This window comes from Colletotrichum graminicola (genome assembly GCF_000149035.1).
Source record: "Colletotrichum graminicola M1.001 genomic scaffold supercont1.94, whole genome shotgun sequence".
Taxonomy (NCBI): Eukaryota; Fungi; Ascomycota; class Sordariomycetes; order Glomerellales; family Glomerellaceae; genus Colletotrichum; species Colletotrichum graminicola.
In genome coordinates, this window is record NW_007361098.1 from 5,304 (window position 1) to 21,921 (window position 16,618).

Sequence of the window (16,618 nt, forward strand, 5' to 3'; positions counted from 1 at the left end):
AGAGGGTATTATTATTTATTATCCTTAATACTTTAGAATTATAATATATATATAGTTATTACTATATATTTTATTTATTAGATATATACTGTTATATTAAGGGCTATACTATTAATCTTTAACTTTTTTTTAAAATTCTTCTTTTTTAGGTCTAAGAATTATTAGACCTCCTTATTTATAAAAGTTTTATTATTATTAGATATTATTATAGATAGTAGTAGGTTTCCTACTTATTTATTTCTTTTCTTTTTATTAGTAGCTCTTTACCCTGCCTATTTTTAATATTAGTATATTAAGTGTACTTATTACTAGTAGCTACTAACCATTAGAACTATAAAAAAATAAGTAAAAGGTACTTAGGGTATACTTAAAAAAAAAGACTTACTTTTAGTCTTAATATAGTAAGAAAACTTAGCCTTAGCGCCTTTAAGATTAAAGTACTAAGTAGATATAGCCTAAAGGTAGTATTAATAAGGGATAATATAAATATTAACTTTATTTTTATTTTTATTTTTATTACTATTAGTAAAAGAGGTCTTAGGGGGGGCTAGAGAAGTACTAAAGACGCTTAAGATGTTAGTAAAAAGACCTTAGGAGCCAAAGGCACTAGTGAGTATAATAGTAGTAGAAAGAAAGCTAGTACTACTATTATTATTACTAGTATAATTATTACTATTACTACTATAGTAGCTAAGTAGTACTAGTAATAAAATAAAAAGAAATAAAAAGATAATAATAATATAAAAGTATTAATAAAAGAGTAATAATAAAAAAAAGTTAAAAATAAGTTAAGTTAAAAAGAATTACCTTTTTTAGTTAGCCTTTAGTAAAAAGTAAGTTATAATAATAACTTAAGCCTATAAGAATAAGTAAACTAAGACCTTATAAAAACATAAGTAAGACCTAAGAGGTTACTAGTACTACTTATAAAGTAATAAACTAAGACTTTTATTTATTATAAAAATAGTATAACTTAAGGCTTTTATTACTTAAAAAAGGTAAATAGTTATAAAAAGCTAAGTACTATAACTAAAGATAATAAGAAAGCCTATTATACCTAAAGGTTAAAGGGGAGGCCTAGTAATAAAAAAAGGTATTATAAGTAGGTAAGGTGCCTTTATATAAGACTAAGTAGCCTCTAGCTAGGCTAAGTAGGTAATAAAACACTTATATCCTTAAGCTAGAATAGTAATACTAAGTAGTAATATTATAGCTTAGCTAGGCTATAGTAGCTATAAAGGTAAGGTTAAAGTAGGTAGTTAGCTAAGAAGATAACTATTAGCTTAGTAACCTATTAGGCCTAAAAAACGTTTCTAGACGCTTCTAAGATACTAAGTAGTATAATAAGGAGGTAATAGTAGGTTACTAGCTATATATCTAAGGTCCTAAAGATAAGACCTTAAAAGGGGGGGATTATATTAGGCGCTATAATAGGGCGCTAGGGGAGCACTAGGGTAAGGCTAGATATAGGTAAACTATAGGCTAAGAGGTATATAAAAGGAGAAATCTATAGGAATCTTAGGGAAGGGGAAAAGCAAATAGAAATAATTATTATAATTAAACCCTAACTACGCCTATTACTAACTCCTTTACTTAATACTATCTCTGCCTCTAACACTATATTACTAGTATAGTGGCCTTATATCTTAATAGTTCTTAAAAGGGTTATGTTATTATTTAAAACTTCTATAATAATAAATATTATAGTTATAAGGTAAGTTTAAAGATTATAAGTTAATAGAGTAGTGTGTAGTTCTAGCTAAAGATACTATTTTAGTTAGGTAAGTTAATTTACCTTACTATAGGAAGCGGAGTTATATATAGTAGTAGATTAGTAAAAGCTATACCTATCGTTTATTAGCTATAGAGGAATACTAAAATTATGTTATCTATATTACTAAAAGGCGTAAGATATTACTAAAGGGCGTAAGATATACTAATATAGTAGACCTAAATTTTAAAGTAGGTAATATAGCCGTGCGCGCCTAAGTAAAAAAAGGGGGAAATAACTATAAATACGCTAGGTATTTCTAGGGTTAATTTCCCTATATAAATTAGGGGAAAATAATATTCTATATATTACCTCTTTTAAAGGGCCTTATTTATAATAGTAATAAATAAAGATATATAACATAATAATTAATTAATATAAGGGTATTACTACTGTATACGTACTTATTAAATAGTAATAAAGGGAAGCCTATACCTAACTATATCTAGACTAATTAAGCTAGCAGCGTCCTCTTATAGTTTATATATATATAGCAGCTTAATAAGTAGCTATTAAAGGGTTAAATACAGGTAATAAACATATAGCAGTAGACATAACCTGCCTTAGCTATTAATATCTAATTAGATTACTTATAAGGCAGCACAAGCGCTCTCTATATAATAGAAGATTACAACTCTAGTAGAAGGCAAATTAGCTAACGCTTAATTTTAGTTATAGTTTATCCTTATAGTAATAAGGTATATAAGAAAAGGCGTAAACACCACGCCTATTGTTTATTAGCCATACAGGAGTGCTAAAATCATGTTATTAATGTCGCCAAAGGGCGTGAGATGTGCTAATACAGTGGGTTCCGAACACTACTAATTACACCACGCACCCTGAGGTAGCTAAAGAACATATAACACTAGGTATTCGCTGGTCGTCACCGACTCAACTACTAATCCGGCCCTCATTGGCTTATCTATGGGAGAGCGGACGGGATCCCGAGTTTTCCAATGGGTATGGTCGTATGTGAAAATTTCGGGACAACTTGCGTTCATAACCTAAGCTCTATCACAGTATTGTTGGAGCCTACTCTCATACACCAAGTTGGCCACATCCCGTCTCCGGCTCGAGACCCCCGGTGCTGCGGATCAGCATTGAGCACCGGATCCTATTTCGTTCAATCGCAAGACGACTTATGCATGTTCTGTCTTGTATTGCAGCTCGCTCCTCCACCCAGCTGATCAGGGATGAGATGCATGGACGTCCAGCCAGACTCTCTACCTGCCGCCTCTGACCTGAGTGACTACTCAAGATCCAAAAGTGATACGTATGCAGACAGATGTGAGAGGGTATCTTCAGGTCCCATAACCCAATGCCATATCGGCGTGTGTCTAAATGTATCTGCTGGTGTCATGAAGAGACTGGGTAGCGGAGTTATGTCTCACTAGTTCCTGATCATGATGGTGGAAGAAACAGAAAAAATGCCGAGGTGCGTGATGCTTTAACTTTTTCATCAGAAAGTCCATAGACGAAGATGCCGTACAGACAGACGGCAGGAACGTCAAGGACGGCAAAGGCAACAACATGAAGATCAGCCAGATCAAAGCCTACACAGAGAAGCGGAGCAGGACCGCGAACCAGCTGTCCACTAACACCAAAACCGTCAGCGAGGCCGACGGTGTTCCCGTAAGTGTTCCGACCCCAATCCTGGCCCGCCACCGAGATCATTCGGGTGCTGAAACTAGACAAAATACCAAAGTACTGGAACAAGCTATCAAAGGTGTACGAGTTTGACTAGATTCGTCCGGGAAGAGTAGACGCGGGGCCCTGCCACGACGGCAATGTCAAGGGCTACACCCAGCCATACGACCCCTTTCCCTATATCGTCCTCTGCCCAAGCGCATTTGGTCTACGCCAGTCTAGCAAGGGAAACAACTGGAGCTACAGGCCCTTTCAGCTCGCGACGGCGGACCGCCCCTCGGGCCGGGAAATCGGAACCGTGGCCCGCGTGGACGATGGAGACGTCGAGATCTTCAGAAAGCTCAGATCCATCGCACCCATGGCGCGCACCTTTCTCCACGAACTGTTTCATCTCGTCCACGGCAACTCCGGGTCGTATCCCAAGGGTGGTGGAGAGGTATACCAAATTTCTGCGATTCTGAAAGCGTCGTACAGCGTGTCTAATGTTAACCCCGAGACCTACGCTCAGATGGCTATTGCCGCCGCCAACACTCTAGACCAGCAAAACGATGGTATGGACTTGAACTGGCACACAGGCTACGCTACCAGAGACGAGGCGGGGGGCAAGGGAGACGCGGCGCAGAGGCGCCGATGGCTGTTCCAGCTGGTTTGTCAGACGAGCAGTTCATGTTTTTCATTATTTATAAAGGCTATCGTCACTTAAGGAGTAATTAGCCAGATTGAATTAACAACCTGTGAATCTGTAGCCCTGAGCGACGATCGACCTGGCTAGCTGCCTCGCGCTCTCCCTGTCGTCGCACTTGGAAGGGTATGAACAGTCGAGAACGTGCTCTAGAAAGCCGCTCACCTCCGCATGTCCGTGGTGCCGAGCCTCTTCTGCAGCACTTCTTCCGGCCAGATTTCTCGATTCAATGAATAGTATCCTCTTTGCTTCCCAGGAAAACATGCGTCCCTCATCCCTCACGTCATGTCTTTCATACTCATCCGGAACATCACGCCCGTCATCCATATCCCTACCCTTAAAGGCGCGTAACACTGCCCTCACTAGCGGTAGTCCCCCCATCCGCGCAGCGACGTGCAACCCGTTGTCGCCCTCCTCGTTTTGATGCATAAACAGTATATGCCTCTCGCGATGGCCTTGAAACTGAGCCTGTCCGTTTCCACAGGTCGGATAGAGTCGGCACGCCCCGAGAGCTCCAATACGCCCGGAACGGACAATAGCGTGGACGAGTGAGTCACCGGTCTCGGGGTCAATGGCCTGGAGCCAAATCTCGATGCAAACGCAGTTGTACCGCTTGTAGGTGAATTTGAGGTGAAGATCCTCCTCGGTTTCCATGTCCAGATGTGGAACTGACCGAACAATGTAACGGACAAGTGGCGCAGAGAGGGGGTCAGGCGGACGGGGGGAGCTCCGCTGGCCCCTGATGGCGGGAATCAGACTAACAGGGGCGGGTAGAGCGGAAGAATCGAGGGGAGGTGGCGGGGACTCGGAAGCCGAGGAGGAGAGGCTGCTCGAGCTGGATTCGCGTCGGGGATGGGGGCGGGTTGACGCCGGATCAGTTGAACCGGAGGGTCCTGAGAGGGTGGCTGGGTTCCCGTCGTCGTCGTCTTCATCGGACGAATCATCGGTGCGTCGGAAGAACCTTGACATGTTGAACGGCGCACTCAGGGTTGTATGTGTGACTAGGAGAGGTGGAAAGTCGTGATTGTTCTGATGCGCGAGGCTGTGGTGGTGGACGAGGCAAGACTGTTATCGTATTTCTCAGAAATTGACTTTAATACGGATTAGGGGTCTAATCAAGCACTGCTGCCTGTAACCAAGAAAGCCTATAGGCTGACCGGATAGACACGGACAAACGCATCCCCCGCCCCCAAACACTCTTCTTCACCTTTTTCCATCTAGCTAACCTGGGGTGCCTGACTTTCCCATCCATCGATATCCTTGGCGGGACCTGCCAAGGCCCAAGCCGCATCATGGGAAAGATCCTCCGTGAAAGCCAAGCAGCCGGGACGGACACGTGAGTTACTCAACTGAGCGATTGATTAGGTTCAGCCCTACAGGGTCAGGCTTACGCCCCCTCACGCTAGCCGATGATCATACGGCTTCTTTCAAAGTTACAGAAATGGAAGCACCCCCGTTTTGCTTAATTACATCACAATCATCCTAAACAAGTACCCTTGGTACTTCAAAAGCTTCAGACACAAGGTGTGTATATAGCAGTATCTATCGTTCATTCTAGATTAAGCACAAGCCCTGTGTCTTCTCCTAGCGTTCTCATTGGTATTTAGCTAATAAGTATTGAAAAATTAACAATAAGCTTAGAACGCCACAAGGATGGCCATGGTTAAGACTTTCCTATTCAAGCGATATAGGTGTAGAGAGGAAATGGGGACCACTATGTGATGATTTCCGTATTACTACCTCACGGAACTTGACGAACTAATAGGGGAATAGGATGAGTTATTTCAATGTTAAATTATATTTGTTAGCAAGTGTGACCATTCGTCCATAGGGTCATACCCGTGGTCTCACACAGATAGCTTAAGGTGGCTGAAAACTTCTATAATAGACCTATAGCTACGTAACGCCAAGCAGCCAGGCCGTAAATAAACAGTTAAAACCTATAATTGTTATAGCACCTAAAGCAACTGTCATCGTTAGCAAGCATATTGTCTAGAATTCCAAACATTAGTAGACTTACTGTTTATAAGATAAATAAGAGAGGGAGTATACTCAAGTTGTAAGTAGTAGACTTCTAGTTACTGCTATAATCTTTACAGTTATAGGTATTACAAGTGCCACTACTTCATCAAGACCTAACGTTACAGCTCCTATCATATCCTCCACTTTACTCTACAGAATCAAGTTAGTAATAGAGACAATAAAACGCAACATGTGCTATGGAGGGAGTCCTATACTTAAGAAACTTCCATAGAGAGAACTGTAAATACAAAAGAGCTAATCAATTCCTCATTGACGGCTTTTCTTTTGCTCCAAACTCCACAGCTCAAAGCCCTCTCTCTCTCACCTTCATCCCCCTCATCCACAGTACAAGCATCATGAAAGTCATTGTACTCGCCCTTGTAAGGTTGGCCTCCCTTGCTGCCGCAAAACCCGTCGATGCGGGAGAGCTAGAATTCTACCGTGCCGTGCTTGAAGGCCGTCAAACCGCCAGTGGTTGCCGTTACCAGCAAGCCACTCAAGTCTGACGATGCGAGCTGTTTGAATAATAACACATCGTTGTAGCACCTCACCCACCTGCTGCCTGCCTGGTGCGTGCCTGTGCGGCAACGGCTGGATCCAGCAGGTCAACCGCGACCAAATGAAAGCCGGTGGCCACGGCTGCGACCCCCTATGGGGCTTTATCGCCAGGTCTCGCGCCGGTCACCCTGGCTACTGCTGCCGCGAGACGCCTGACGGTACGGTAGAGACGGAGGATGGCGAGACATTGGAAGAGGCAAGCGTGTTCTTCACTGGACCCGCGGCTGAGTCTAAGGAGCAGATATAGAGGTTCAGGATGATTCTTAGTATATACGTATATTTGTTGTATATATATAAACAGATATGCTCAGTAGGTAACAAACATAATCAGTGATTGTATAATCTAGTGCGAACACAGGAGCGTGCGGATGGTAAAATGCTAGTAGAGAAAGCTTTTGGGATGGAAAATTTAACACGAGGAATGTATTATCATCCTATTCATCTGAGCGTTATATTGTACAGCGTGGCCATCTATAGCTACAATTAGCTGTATGAATTAATTTCCTTTCTTGCGGTAGCAGATAATGCCAGTCTTGAGTATGCCCTCTCAGCTGTCAATTTTGAATCGCTGGTCGGTCCGCTCGATTCCAGGCGAGGCTTTGACACAGCTGTCAACGTAATCAAGGACACTCTTCTAGTCGCGATTAACAACACCTAAGAGGATGGCGAGAGCGTCTATGTGATATCCAGTAGGAGCGGGCTGTTGCTATGCTACAGAATGCAGTGCTTCCATGGGATCTCCGATCGAGGTGTTGTAGAATTGCCGTCGAAACGAGCACAACAGAGTCAGGCATCTTACTGTTTTGTGATCTAAAGACCGCGTTACTGGCTGTCCACTCTGTAACGCATTGATGATATATGTCTTCAACGTTTACTGCAGGATCAGATAAATTGCAGAACAGACCAGGAACTTCGATACGGGTGTCACGGGAGCACAAGGCAGCCATCAGCTTGGTGACCTTCATGCTGTCAAATATTGTATCAAGCAGGTCCACGGTTTCAGCGGCGAGCGGCGAATGGGCGCTGACCGTACCCAACTTCTCTTTGCCCAGCTGTTTGTTTCAGTAGAACCCCATGAGTCTTGTAATGTTTTGCTGCGAATCTCAACTGTAGACGAGGGTATAAGTGAGATATTCATTGTCACAGACCTGTCGAGGGGGATCGAGGCATTTGTCAAGATAGCTAGATGCATTAATTATTCGCAATTGGCATCAGTCTTGCCATGTGCCATACCACGTGATATACACTCATTGATCGCACCACCCACATATATACAAGACCTTCTTTTTCATGCTCTCACTTTCATAGAACAAGGCACTTTCATTCCGAGTCTTATGTGCCGCGTTGTGTTCTCTAACTCGTGGCAGCCTCTCTCACCTCTGCCATGCGGATACGAGCCGCCTCCAACTCATTCTATGCTCCGCTGTGTAGGAATCTCAGGTCAACCTTCATGGCTCCGTGCATGAATTGAAGCTCAGTCTGAATATACTGGAAACCTGTATTTGACTCCGGGAGGTTCCCTGTGATGTGACCAGCTGGGCTGCCGCAATTAGAGGCCAGGGAAGTAACTACAAACCTCTAATAGTTACGACTGCATCAATTATCTTGCCAATTGTCTCTACGATTTTAGCATATATCATATTCATGCTGCTGCTGGTGTTGGCTTTGCGAGTGTCAGTGGTCTCCAAGTGCGGCGGTAATGAAGCAAGCTTTATCCCTACCTTCATCCGGATTGCTTGTTTATTGGCGTCCTCTCTCCTAACTCGCCGTCTCATAGTCGGCTTGCCGTCTCGCCCATATCCTCGTAGAGATCGTACATGTGCTGGCTTTTGAAGTACATGGTGACTACAAGATTGTTGATATACACCATTCCTCCGGCTTGCATCACGTAAGTTTTGCACGTTCGGGCTGCAGTGGAGACTTTGAAATTACAGATTAGCCCCATAGTTTTGGCGTACCTTACCGGAGGAATGAGCTTCAGTGGTCAATAATTAGAAAGCATAAACTCAAATCAACGCTTGGCCACTTGACTTGTTTTTTTATTGCTAGACCGCAAAGGCGGTTTCCGCAACCACGTCCTACTCCGCACAGGCCTTGTGCTTTAGTAACGAAGACACAGATCGTCCACCCGCATAAAACCAACTCCTCCTTCGTACATGAGATCATGGAACGTCTTTCTGAACCACCGGCTGTCAATGTGCAATCTAACGACCCGGAGAATAATGTCCCTGAACAGTTAGCTCGAATGATTGATTGAATCGTCTGCCACCCTGATACAGCTAACGAAAGACTCGCTCTCACGCACCCGGAGCTTGCCGAGGTTTAGTTCCAGTTTTCGACAGCACACTTCTCTAACTCCGGCGTCAAGAAGAATTGTGCCAGGACGTGGACTCGCACGTGTTTCGTCAGCGCTGGTCTGAACTAGGGGCAGTGAATAACCACTCTGCTTATCGAAGAGTATAATACCGATATTCGCTCTTCTACGGATGCCCATACCACCTTATTGTGATAGACATGGTAGTGAGCAAGTAGGAAGGCTGAGCAGATGTTTTGTGTTAACGAAGTGGGGCGCTATAGAATAGCAACTGATACCTAACCCCACTCACTATCCGGCCAAAGCCGAATAGGATGAGATTAATCAACAATCGAATAGTCGGTCTTCTACGGAGTACTGAGATCGAATTTTCAGGATCATTAGTCTATCTATGGCACACCAACAGCAGACTTGGTTATAGGATGGGAGTAGACACTCTCAAGGACGGACCTCCATATTCCGTAGCTCTACAGCATTCTCTTACGCCATTTTTAGAATCATGAAGACTTTTACTGATTTTTCAATACTTGTATGCTTGAGGTGTCTAGTAACCTCAAGCATATGGTTCTTCATTAGATATGCGACTGAGAACCGTGTATCTTGACCAGCAAGATTGCCAGTAAGCCGGCAACCCCCGGACGGCAACTATTCAGTTATCAGGCCTCAAAGTCTCCCAACAGACAACAGCACTGAAGGATGTATGGCTGCAGCATCACATCGATCGCGTTTTAATATGCATTTTCAATTCATTACCTTAGAAATTGACTTTGTTCTAGAAATGTGCTTTTGACGTGGGCTTTTCTAGTGGAAGATAGACTTTCAGCACCCCTGTCTGCTTGCGCTGCGAAATTAAAGTACAATAAGTACTATGGACGGACCTGCCGCATGACCATTTATAACCGGGGGGTTTATGGTCAAGAGTATGCATATTCCTCGCTCCAGATTATACAATACCGCTATAATATTCCAACACTTAGTAGTATACTTGATGGGCAAACCATGACCTGCTTGGGGCTAAAACTAATAGCTTCTGCTTTTTCCATGATACATACGTAGCTTTGCACTTCCGTTTTGCTCTTTCCTTTCTTCTTCCCACTGCCGTCAGTCCGCGCGCCGCTGTTCTCCGACGTCGCAACCATGAGGCACTTCTCCGCTTGGCTCGGCTTCGCGGCCGTCGTTGATTCCGCATCATTAAATTTTCATGTCTTCCAAAATACGACAACGGCGCCGCCTGCGGCCAGCACCACCTCCCTCGTCCCAACAAGCTCCTCCGCGCCAACCACCATAACCGCCCATGTTGGAGGCGGACAAACGACGGACCCCATAGCCGGGGCCGCCATGCTAATGTTGGTGGAAGCTGGCGGCGCTTTTCTCTCCACCGGCCCCGGCCTTGCAGCGGCGCCGTACGCGGCCGGTGCCATCGTTGCGGCACCCGTCGCCAATGCCCTCGGCCAAATCGACATGGCCAAAGTTGCCGAACTCCCGGACATCCCGGACGAGCCGAAGCACGGTGATCCGGAGCCCACGAAGCCCCAAGTAACCCCCACAACGCGAGGCACACCGTCAACTACAACGCCAGACACAACGTCAACCACAGCGCCAGGCACAACCTCAACCACGGTTTCCTCGTCCTCGGCACCCACGCCTACCGAGCCTCCAGTCCCCTACGTTGTCGTTAGCAACAAGGAGTTGACCCGGGAGGCTGGAACAGACCTCCAAAACCGAATGCGGCCGTATGCCGTTGGACCTATACAAGTACACTTTAGAGAAGACGAGCAGGGTCCCCAGACAATGATCTTCCTTTTCACCACCACGCCGACATTGGCAAAGGACCTGGAACTCCTCAACGACGCGGATATAGGTTGGGTCTTCCCGGAATCCGACATAGGGGACGGCGGCGAGGAACCCTTCCCTCCCAGCCCGTCAGAGAACCTGCTTCCTCTAATAACCAAGCCCGACTTAGTAGCCCAAGGCATCTTGGTTGATCCGGTGGCGGCCACCTCACTAATGACCTTGTCACAACCCCCTGAATTTGCATCATATAACCCTGATGATATGCCTGGGTACGCTTACCCTGAAAGTGCAGGAAAGGGCGTCACGGTCTACATTATCGATACCGGGGCAACCCCAACTCACGACGAATACAAACAGTCGCCCGGAAACAAACGTTGGATCTTTATTGACGAAAACACTTCGAAGTCGGACAGCGATCTCAAGTCCGGACATGGCACCTGTGTCCAGTCGCTCGTCAACGGGCCTCGCTTTGGCGCGGCCAAGGAGGCTGACATCGTGATTGTTAAGCTTCCTGATTCTCCGCTCGTTTCCGACATCGTCATGGCCCTCTATTGGGTAACAGACGACATTGCGGCGAGAAACTTGGAAGGAAAGGCCGTCGTCACCATGTCTGTCCTCTTGGCTGGCGTCGACATGGAGATGAGCAAAGCATTCGGCACCCAAATTCTAAAGGATGGGTGGGATGCCAAGATGGAGAGCCTGAGAGACCAGATGGAGCTTCTAATATATCTCGACGTTCCCGTCGTGGCGGCTTCGGGAAACTTACGCCGGGATTATGAGCACATCGACACATTTCCCGGCATTTTCGCAACGGATATGGACGTCATCGCCGTTGGTGCCATGAATGCCAACGGCCTCCGTACATCATACTCGCAAGGCGACATCGACGAGGTCACCGTACTGGCCATGGGCGAGGTCGACTGCGCAAGAAGAGACAGGGACTACGAAACAAGACACGCTTTCGGGACCTCCTTCGCCGCACCGAGAGTGGCCGGGATGATTGCCACCTGGCTGAGCAGCGACAGATATCGCGAACGCCTCCAAGTGAAGGGAAAAGTCGCGGCAAACGTCAAGAGCTTGTTGAAAGAGCTGGCGTACGTCAAGATGCCCGCTTCGAAGAGCGACGGCGGTTACCCGGTAGCCTACAACGGGTTTGGCGTGTTCAGCTGCGATAGTCACTCAATCTGCAAGCGTGTCACGGATAGAGGTGCATGCCAACTGAGAAACACCAGTCCAACTTCTACAACCCCGCCGGTCATGACTCCTACAGGATTTAGTACCGCCATTAGAACCGCCACACCAACACCTCCTCCTCCTCCTCCTCCTCCACAAACTGAAGCGCCAGTGTTCATGGTGAAAGGAAACACTATTGGAGGATCAACAGAATGTTGGCCCGGAACACTTGATATGGATGGCCGTACTGAATTTACTTATGAGTTTACAGTAGGTTCCTATGAGAATTCCCTAATGCCATGGACGTTTACTAATCGCACGCAGTTGGACTCACTTAATGCTACTGTTGCCCTTGACCAGGGCTTTTCATCAAGCTCACATCTATTTGAGGCCTCTGGGTTGGAAGGGATGGGGGAATTCACCATGACATCTGCGGATTCATTCTATGTATGCCTTGCAAACAACGGCGACGCGGTCGCAAATCTCCAATTATATATTTATTAGAAGTAACTAGTTGTTAAAAAAAGTAATAGTAATACATAGTCAAACAATTAAATTCTGCTCAGGGTGTAAATAAGGCTAGCAGTGGGTCCGCGAGTAAAACCGTGGCCGGGGAACTTCAGTATTAAATTAACCAGAAAGAACATCATAGGGTTACAAGTGCGGCCGAAATGCAACCCTAACAGCGACGAGGAGTTGATAATGTACAAACCGCACCTCGAAATACAATCAGTCGCAATAGCTCCATGCTCTACTCGCACTTAGCACCAGCTCCAACATATGCCATGTGACGTGATATTGTTCTATATATCTAATATTGTTGATTACGGAACCCCTGCCAGTCGTATGATACAGGCTGCTTATAGGGCAACTGCGCTTTGTTTCTGTAGCAATACGCGCTAGTACTCAATGCGTTGGCCTGAACCATTTCTGTAGGTATCAACATTTGGATATGGCCGTTGGGGTATCCCTTTATTTGGGACAGCCTCAAGGCAGAGCCTGGGAATTCTGGCTCGCTGACATATCCTGACACCAAGGCAGCAATGTTGATCTCGGGCTTGTCCCATAGACGCTTGGGAATCCAAACTTTTGGTACCCGAGTAAGTGGTGCTGCCTCTGCCAAAACATAACACCACCTATTCAAAACATGGCAAACTTGATTAGTTTTCAATCCACACGCATATCTAAGGTTTTGATCATTTGTTACTTACCAGTCGGTCCGCTCGCCATCATAACCATCCACCGTCATGGAGAGGTATACACCATTACCGATCTGGGCTGCTTGGTTCCTGTTTGCAGCATCATCCCACGCGGGGTCCCGGAATATGTTGTTTCGTTGATTGATTTCAAAAGCTTCAAGCTATTTGGTAGTTAGATAACCAAACAGCTCGTCACCGGGGCGCATGCGTAACTTACTCGGTTCACTCGTCGATAGCCGATTAGAACTTTAAGAGAAAGTGCGACATGAGAAAGGCTGATTAGAAGCAGAAGATGCTTGAGACTGATTAGAACCATATTGATTAATAAAATTAGGAAGACGGAATGATTGAAAGCTGGACTAGTGAGTGAATGCTGGTTGGTAGAGCAGCTGAACTACAACACAATGCGGAAAGCTCTGAGTACTTGTAGTTATTCGATTAGAGTAGTTACTTTATTATTTCGATAATCGAAAGGATTATTAACTACGAGTTTACTATCAATTAATTCAGGGGTGAATGTACTCTGTAGTTGGCCCACCTTACTCGTAATGGGTCCGGGATGTCAAGGCCGATCGGTATTGCCGGAGCCTAATTTAGGAACTCGAAAATTAAACGGAAATCCCATAATGCCTTCATCCTTGTTAGCTGTATATTTAAAGTCGGTGTTCCTTCTTATCTTTAACTTTCTAATCCCCTAGTCTAGAAAGGAAGAAGCAGATGGCGTTGCTTCCAAGCAGTTAGACCTTAAGTTGGATGCAACTCTTTATGTAAAGAACCGTAGCGTCTGGTTATTATGGAGAATAGTACGGATAGTTGTTCTATTAAGAATCTACGTATGAGCCGGAGAAGTGGTAGAAATACCCTTCTCACATGGTCTGTGCGGGTAATACGCTACATCTGTGGCGGTGTCTACTGGTACTAGCCACACAAAGCTATTCCAGCTTCACGACACTTTATTTGTGGTGTTGCGGCAGTTCCTACACAATTTTAAGGGCTGTTAGCATGCTGCATGCGAACTACGGCGGCATTCCCTACAGCCATAGTCATGAAACCAGGAAATGAGAACTCCTCAGACGACGGGATTAGGGAGAGCATCCTTATTCTTGCCACCGAGACTGTAATTATTCCTTACTGATAACTATCTTGTGATCATAGCTGGGTGACTTCCAAGTAGATATCTTTCGTCTTAGGGTATGCTCCTAAGTGGTCCGCAGCCTTGCTCTGTTATTCTCGTCGCCATCATACTGTGTGTTCATTTCAACTTCAATGAGCTGTGATCAAGTAGAAGGTCAGGATTAGAAGACCCGCAGCTAAGCTACCAGATATGGCGCGGCCAGAAAAGGTAAAAACTGATACGTACATCTACAATCAGACAACAAACCCATTACGAAAAGTGTGGATGATGTGTCTGGTTGGGCGCGGTTCGAGAAACTCTTACCGAGTCCAGAACCCAGGACGAACGAGGGTATTGCGTGCAGGGATGTCCGTTACGAGTGCTTCTTCTTTCATTTTAGCGACTGTATCTTAGCAGTTCCTTTTGAATAACCCTGTGTCGTTGCCTCATAGGGCTGAACCACCTGTCGGATTGGCTATAGCCCCTCAATACTACTGGTGTCTACTGCTATACAGATAACTTTCCGATAAATGCTGGAACGCGTTTCTAAGGACGGACTTACCCGGGGGCATTAGTCGGCCACCTGACCCCATGGGGTCCCCGAGACGAGACGAACTCTTGCCCCGCCTGCCGCCTGCCTGTCAGCTCAGCGATTATCGTTACCCCCTTGAGCTCTGTATCGGTAGTTAACTAAAGTATAACCCCTCCTTCTCCCGCCTGCCCTGAAACGTTGCCTACTTGCGTGCTTGCTCCATAGGATCTCTGTTGTAACGGCCAAAGTTAGTCTGATTGGTCGGTAAAGCCAATACTAATTAATTACTTACTTGCACACACCGGAACCCTTGAGTACCTTGTCGTAGGTGGACAGGTGGTCGGAGCGCTTTTTTGCTACAACTTGTGTCGCAAAAGCCCCCATCAACACAGTAGGTCCTTGAGCCATAAAGGAAAGCCATCCTCGGAGTGTAGGTTTGAATCAGGTAGCCTCCTTCAGGGTATTTGGCTATTGAGACTGTCATCTCAATTATCGTCATTGTAAGCTATAGTAAAAAGATTGTCTAGCCCACTCCCATTCCATGATTAAGTTCACTTCTGCATTACCGCCTGAACATAATTTCCTCTAGCCTTTGTGACGTTTACCTTTTATTCCTGTCAAAATGCACGTCTCCACGCTAGGCCTCTGCATTTTCTGCATCAGTGGTGCCACCCTTGTTACTGCTCTCCCGTCATCACAGGGCGCCACTACAAATGGCGTCAGATCTTCTGACGGGTAACAGTAATCTAAGCCAAATGTATGTCCCTCCTGGCGCAACCATCCCATTTCTCATAAGAAACTTTGTTAACAACAACAAGATTATCCAGCGTCAGGATGCACCAAACGCAGTGATTCCTCCTTATGAGAGCGGGGTACTGGTGGACGGTGTCGAACCCGCTACTGAGCGAGACATCCTTGGAGTGAGCCTGTCTTCTCCCAAGGGAGATCTTGCAAGCAAAGAAAAGTCTGGAAAAGAAAACTCCGGTTTGCAAGCGAGACAAGCAGAAGCTGTTGCTCTTATAGGTGTAACGGGCCTTGCTGTACTTTTTACTGCGTCGGCTTTTGTGTCTGCGGCGGCTGGTTTCAAAGGTCTCGTTGACTTTAGGGAAGTGAGAACACTCCAAAGGCTATAACGCCTAGCCTTGATCTATTTCTTACAAAATTACAGGCTCGCAAGAAGTTTACTTCAACCCAGGTAGAGGAGATGTGGAAGCGCAACCCTGATTATAACAAGTTTCCTGCCGCTGCCTGTTATAGTCTAGTCAATCGCTTGGCGAACCCAGCTGTCTTTGATCAATTAGCAAACATAACTCTCAGTGCAGGTGTCACAAGCAGGTCAGGGGCAACCAACTCTGGCACAAAGCAAAAGCTTCAGTAATAAAGCACCTGTATTATTATTCCTTGTTCTGCACCATATAGTTACGTTAGCTAGCACCTAACTAGGTAGATTATTACACTATGTCTCCCCTCTAGGAGGCATGTCCCTTAGCCCTATACCTAGTAACTAACTAGGTATATTATAGGTATAAGTAGGGAAACTCGAATAGGGTATAGGGGACTAATTTTACACATGCTGCTTACAGTTAGAACGCCAAGGACTCTAGAGAGGATCCTACCTGGCTAGTAGCGCTAGGATTGTGTCGTAGAGTCACTTTTTAGGTAGGAGAGATCATAGGAAAACGGCTTAACTATCTACAGTGTAGTAACAGGTGGCGCTAACCGAAGAAATATAGATTCTTTGAGTGGGGCGCTGGTGTGGGGACGAAGTTCGGTTCAGAAGAACTAATGCTCCGTTCCGGATAAATCCTGACC

The 16,618-nt window shown here is 45.6% G+C and overlaps 6 protein-coding genes and 1 non-coding gene across 7 annotated transcripts; 4 read left to right on the top strand and 3 right to left on the bottom strand.

Annotated features, from left to right (window-relative positions):
* Window positions 1-2,625: 2,625 nt before the first annotated feature.
* Window positions 2,626-2,741, bottom strand: GLRG_12554. The gene has a single exon (XR_001139478.1). It is a non-coding gene; the product is annotated as a 5S ribosomal RNA (ribosomal RNA).
* Window positions 2,742-2,964: 223 nt separating this feature from the next.
* GLRG_11577 (uncharacterized protein) lies at window positions 2,965-4,121 on the top strand (the record flags this gene model as incomplete). Its single annotated transcript, XM_008102261.1, has 3 exons — window positions 2,965-3,044; window positions 3,235-3,403; window positions 3,516-4,121. The coding sequence occupies 3 exons, from the start codon at window positions 2,965-2,967 to the stop codon at window positions 4,119-4,121; spliced, it is 855 nt and encodes a 284-aa protein (XP_008100452.1).
* Window positions 4,122-4,142: 21 nt separating this feature from the next.
* Window positions 4,143-5,069, bottom strand: GLRG_11578 (uncharacterized protein; the record flags this gene model as incomplete). Its single annotated transcript, XM_008102262.1, has 1 exon — window positions 4,143-5,069. The coding sequence occupies one exon, from the start codon at window positions 5,067-5,069 to the stop codon at window positions 4,143-4,145; it is 927 nt and encodes a 308-aa protein (XP_008100453.1).
* A 1,672-nt stretch (window positions 5,070-6,741) lies between these two features.
* On the top strand, window positions 6,742-6,927 carry GLRG_11579 (uncharacterized protein; the record flags this gene model as incomplete). Its single annotated transcript, XM_008102263.1, has 1 exon — window positions 6,742-6,927. One exon carries the CDS (start codon window positions 6,742-6,744, stop codon window positions 6,925-6,927), a length of 186 nt encoding a protein of 61 aa, XP_008100454.1.
* A 3,405-nt stretch (window positions 6,928-10,332) lies between these two features.
* Window positions 10,333-12,065, top strand: GLRG_11580 (subtilase; the record flags this gene model as incomplete). Its single annotated transcript, XM_008102264.1, has 2 exons — window positions 10,333-11,925; window positions 12,021-12,065. 2 exons carry the CDS (start codon window positions 10,333-10,335, stop codon window positions 12,063-12,065), a joined length of 1,638 nt encoding a protein of 545 aa, XP_008100455.1.
* A 707-nt stretch (window positions 12,066-12,772) lies between these two features.
* On the bottom strand, window positions 12,773-13,210 carry GLRG_11581 (uncharacterized protein; the record flags this gene model as incomplete). Its single annotated transcript, XM_008102265.1, has 2 exons — window positions 12,773-13,097; window positions 13,173-13,210. The coding sequence occupies 2 exons, from the start codon at window positions 13,208-13,210 to the stop codon at window positions 12,773-12,775; spliced, it is 363 nt and encodes a 120-aa protein (XP_008100456.1).
* Window positions 13,211-15,428: 2,218 nt separating this feature from the next.
* GLRG_11582 (uncharacterized protein) lies at window positions 15,429-16,184 on the top strand (the record flags this gene model as incomplete). Its single annotated transcript, XM_008102266.1, has 3 exons — window positions 15,429-15,524; window positions 15,634-15,915; window positions 15,975-16,184. 3 exons carry the CDS (start codon window positions 15,429-15,431, stop codon window positions 16,182-16,184), a joined length of 588 nt encoding a protein of 195 aa, XP_008100457.1.
* Between the last annotated feature and the right edge of the window lie 434 nt (window positions 16,185-16,618).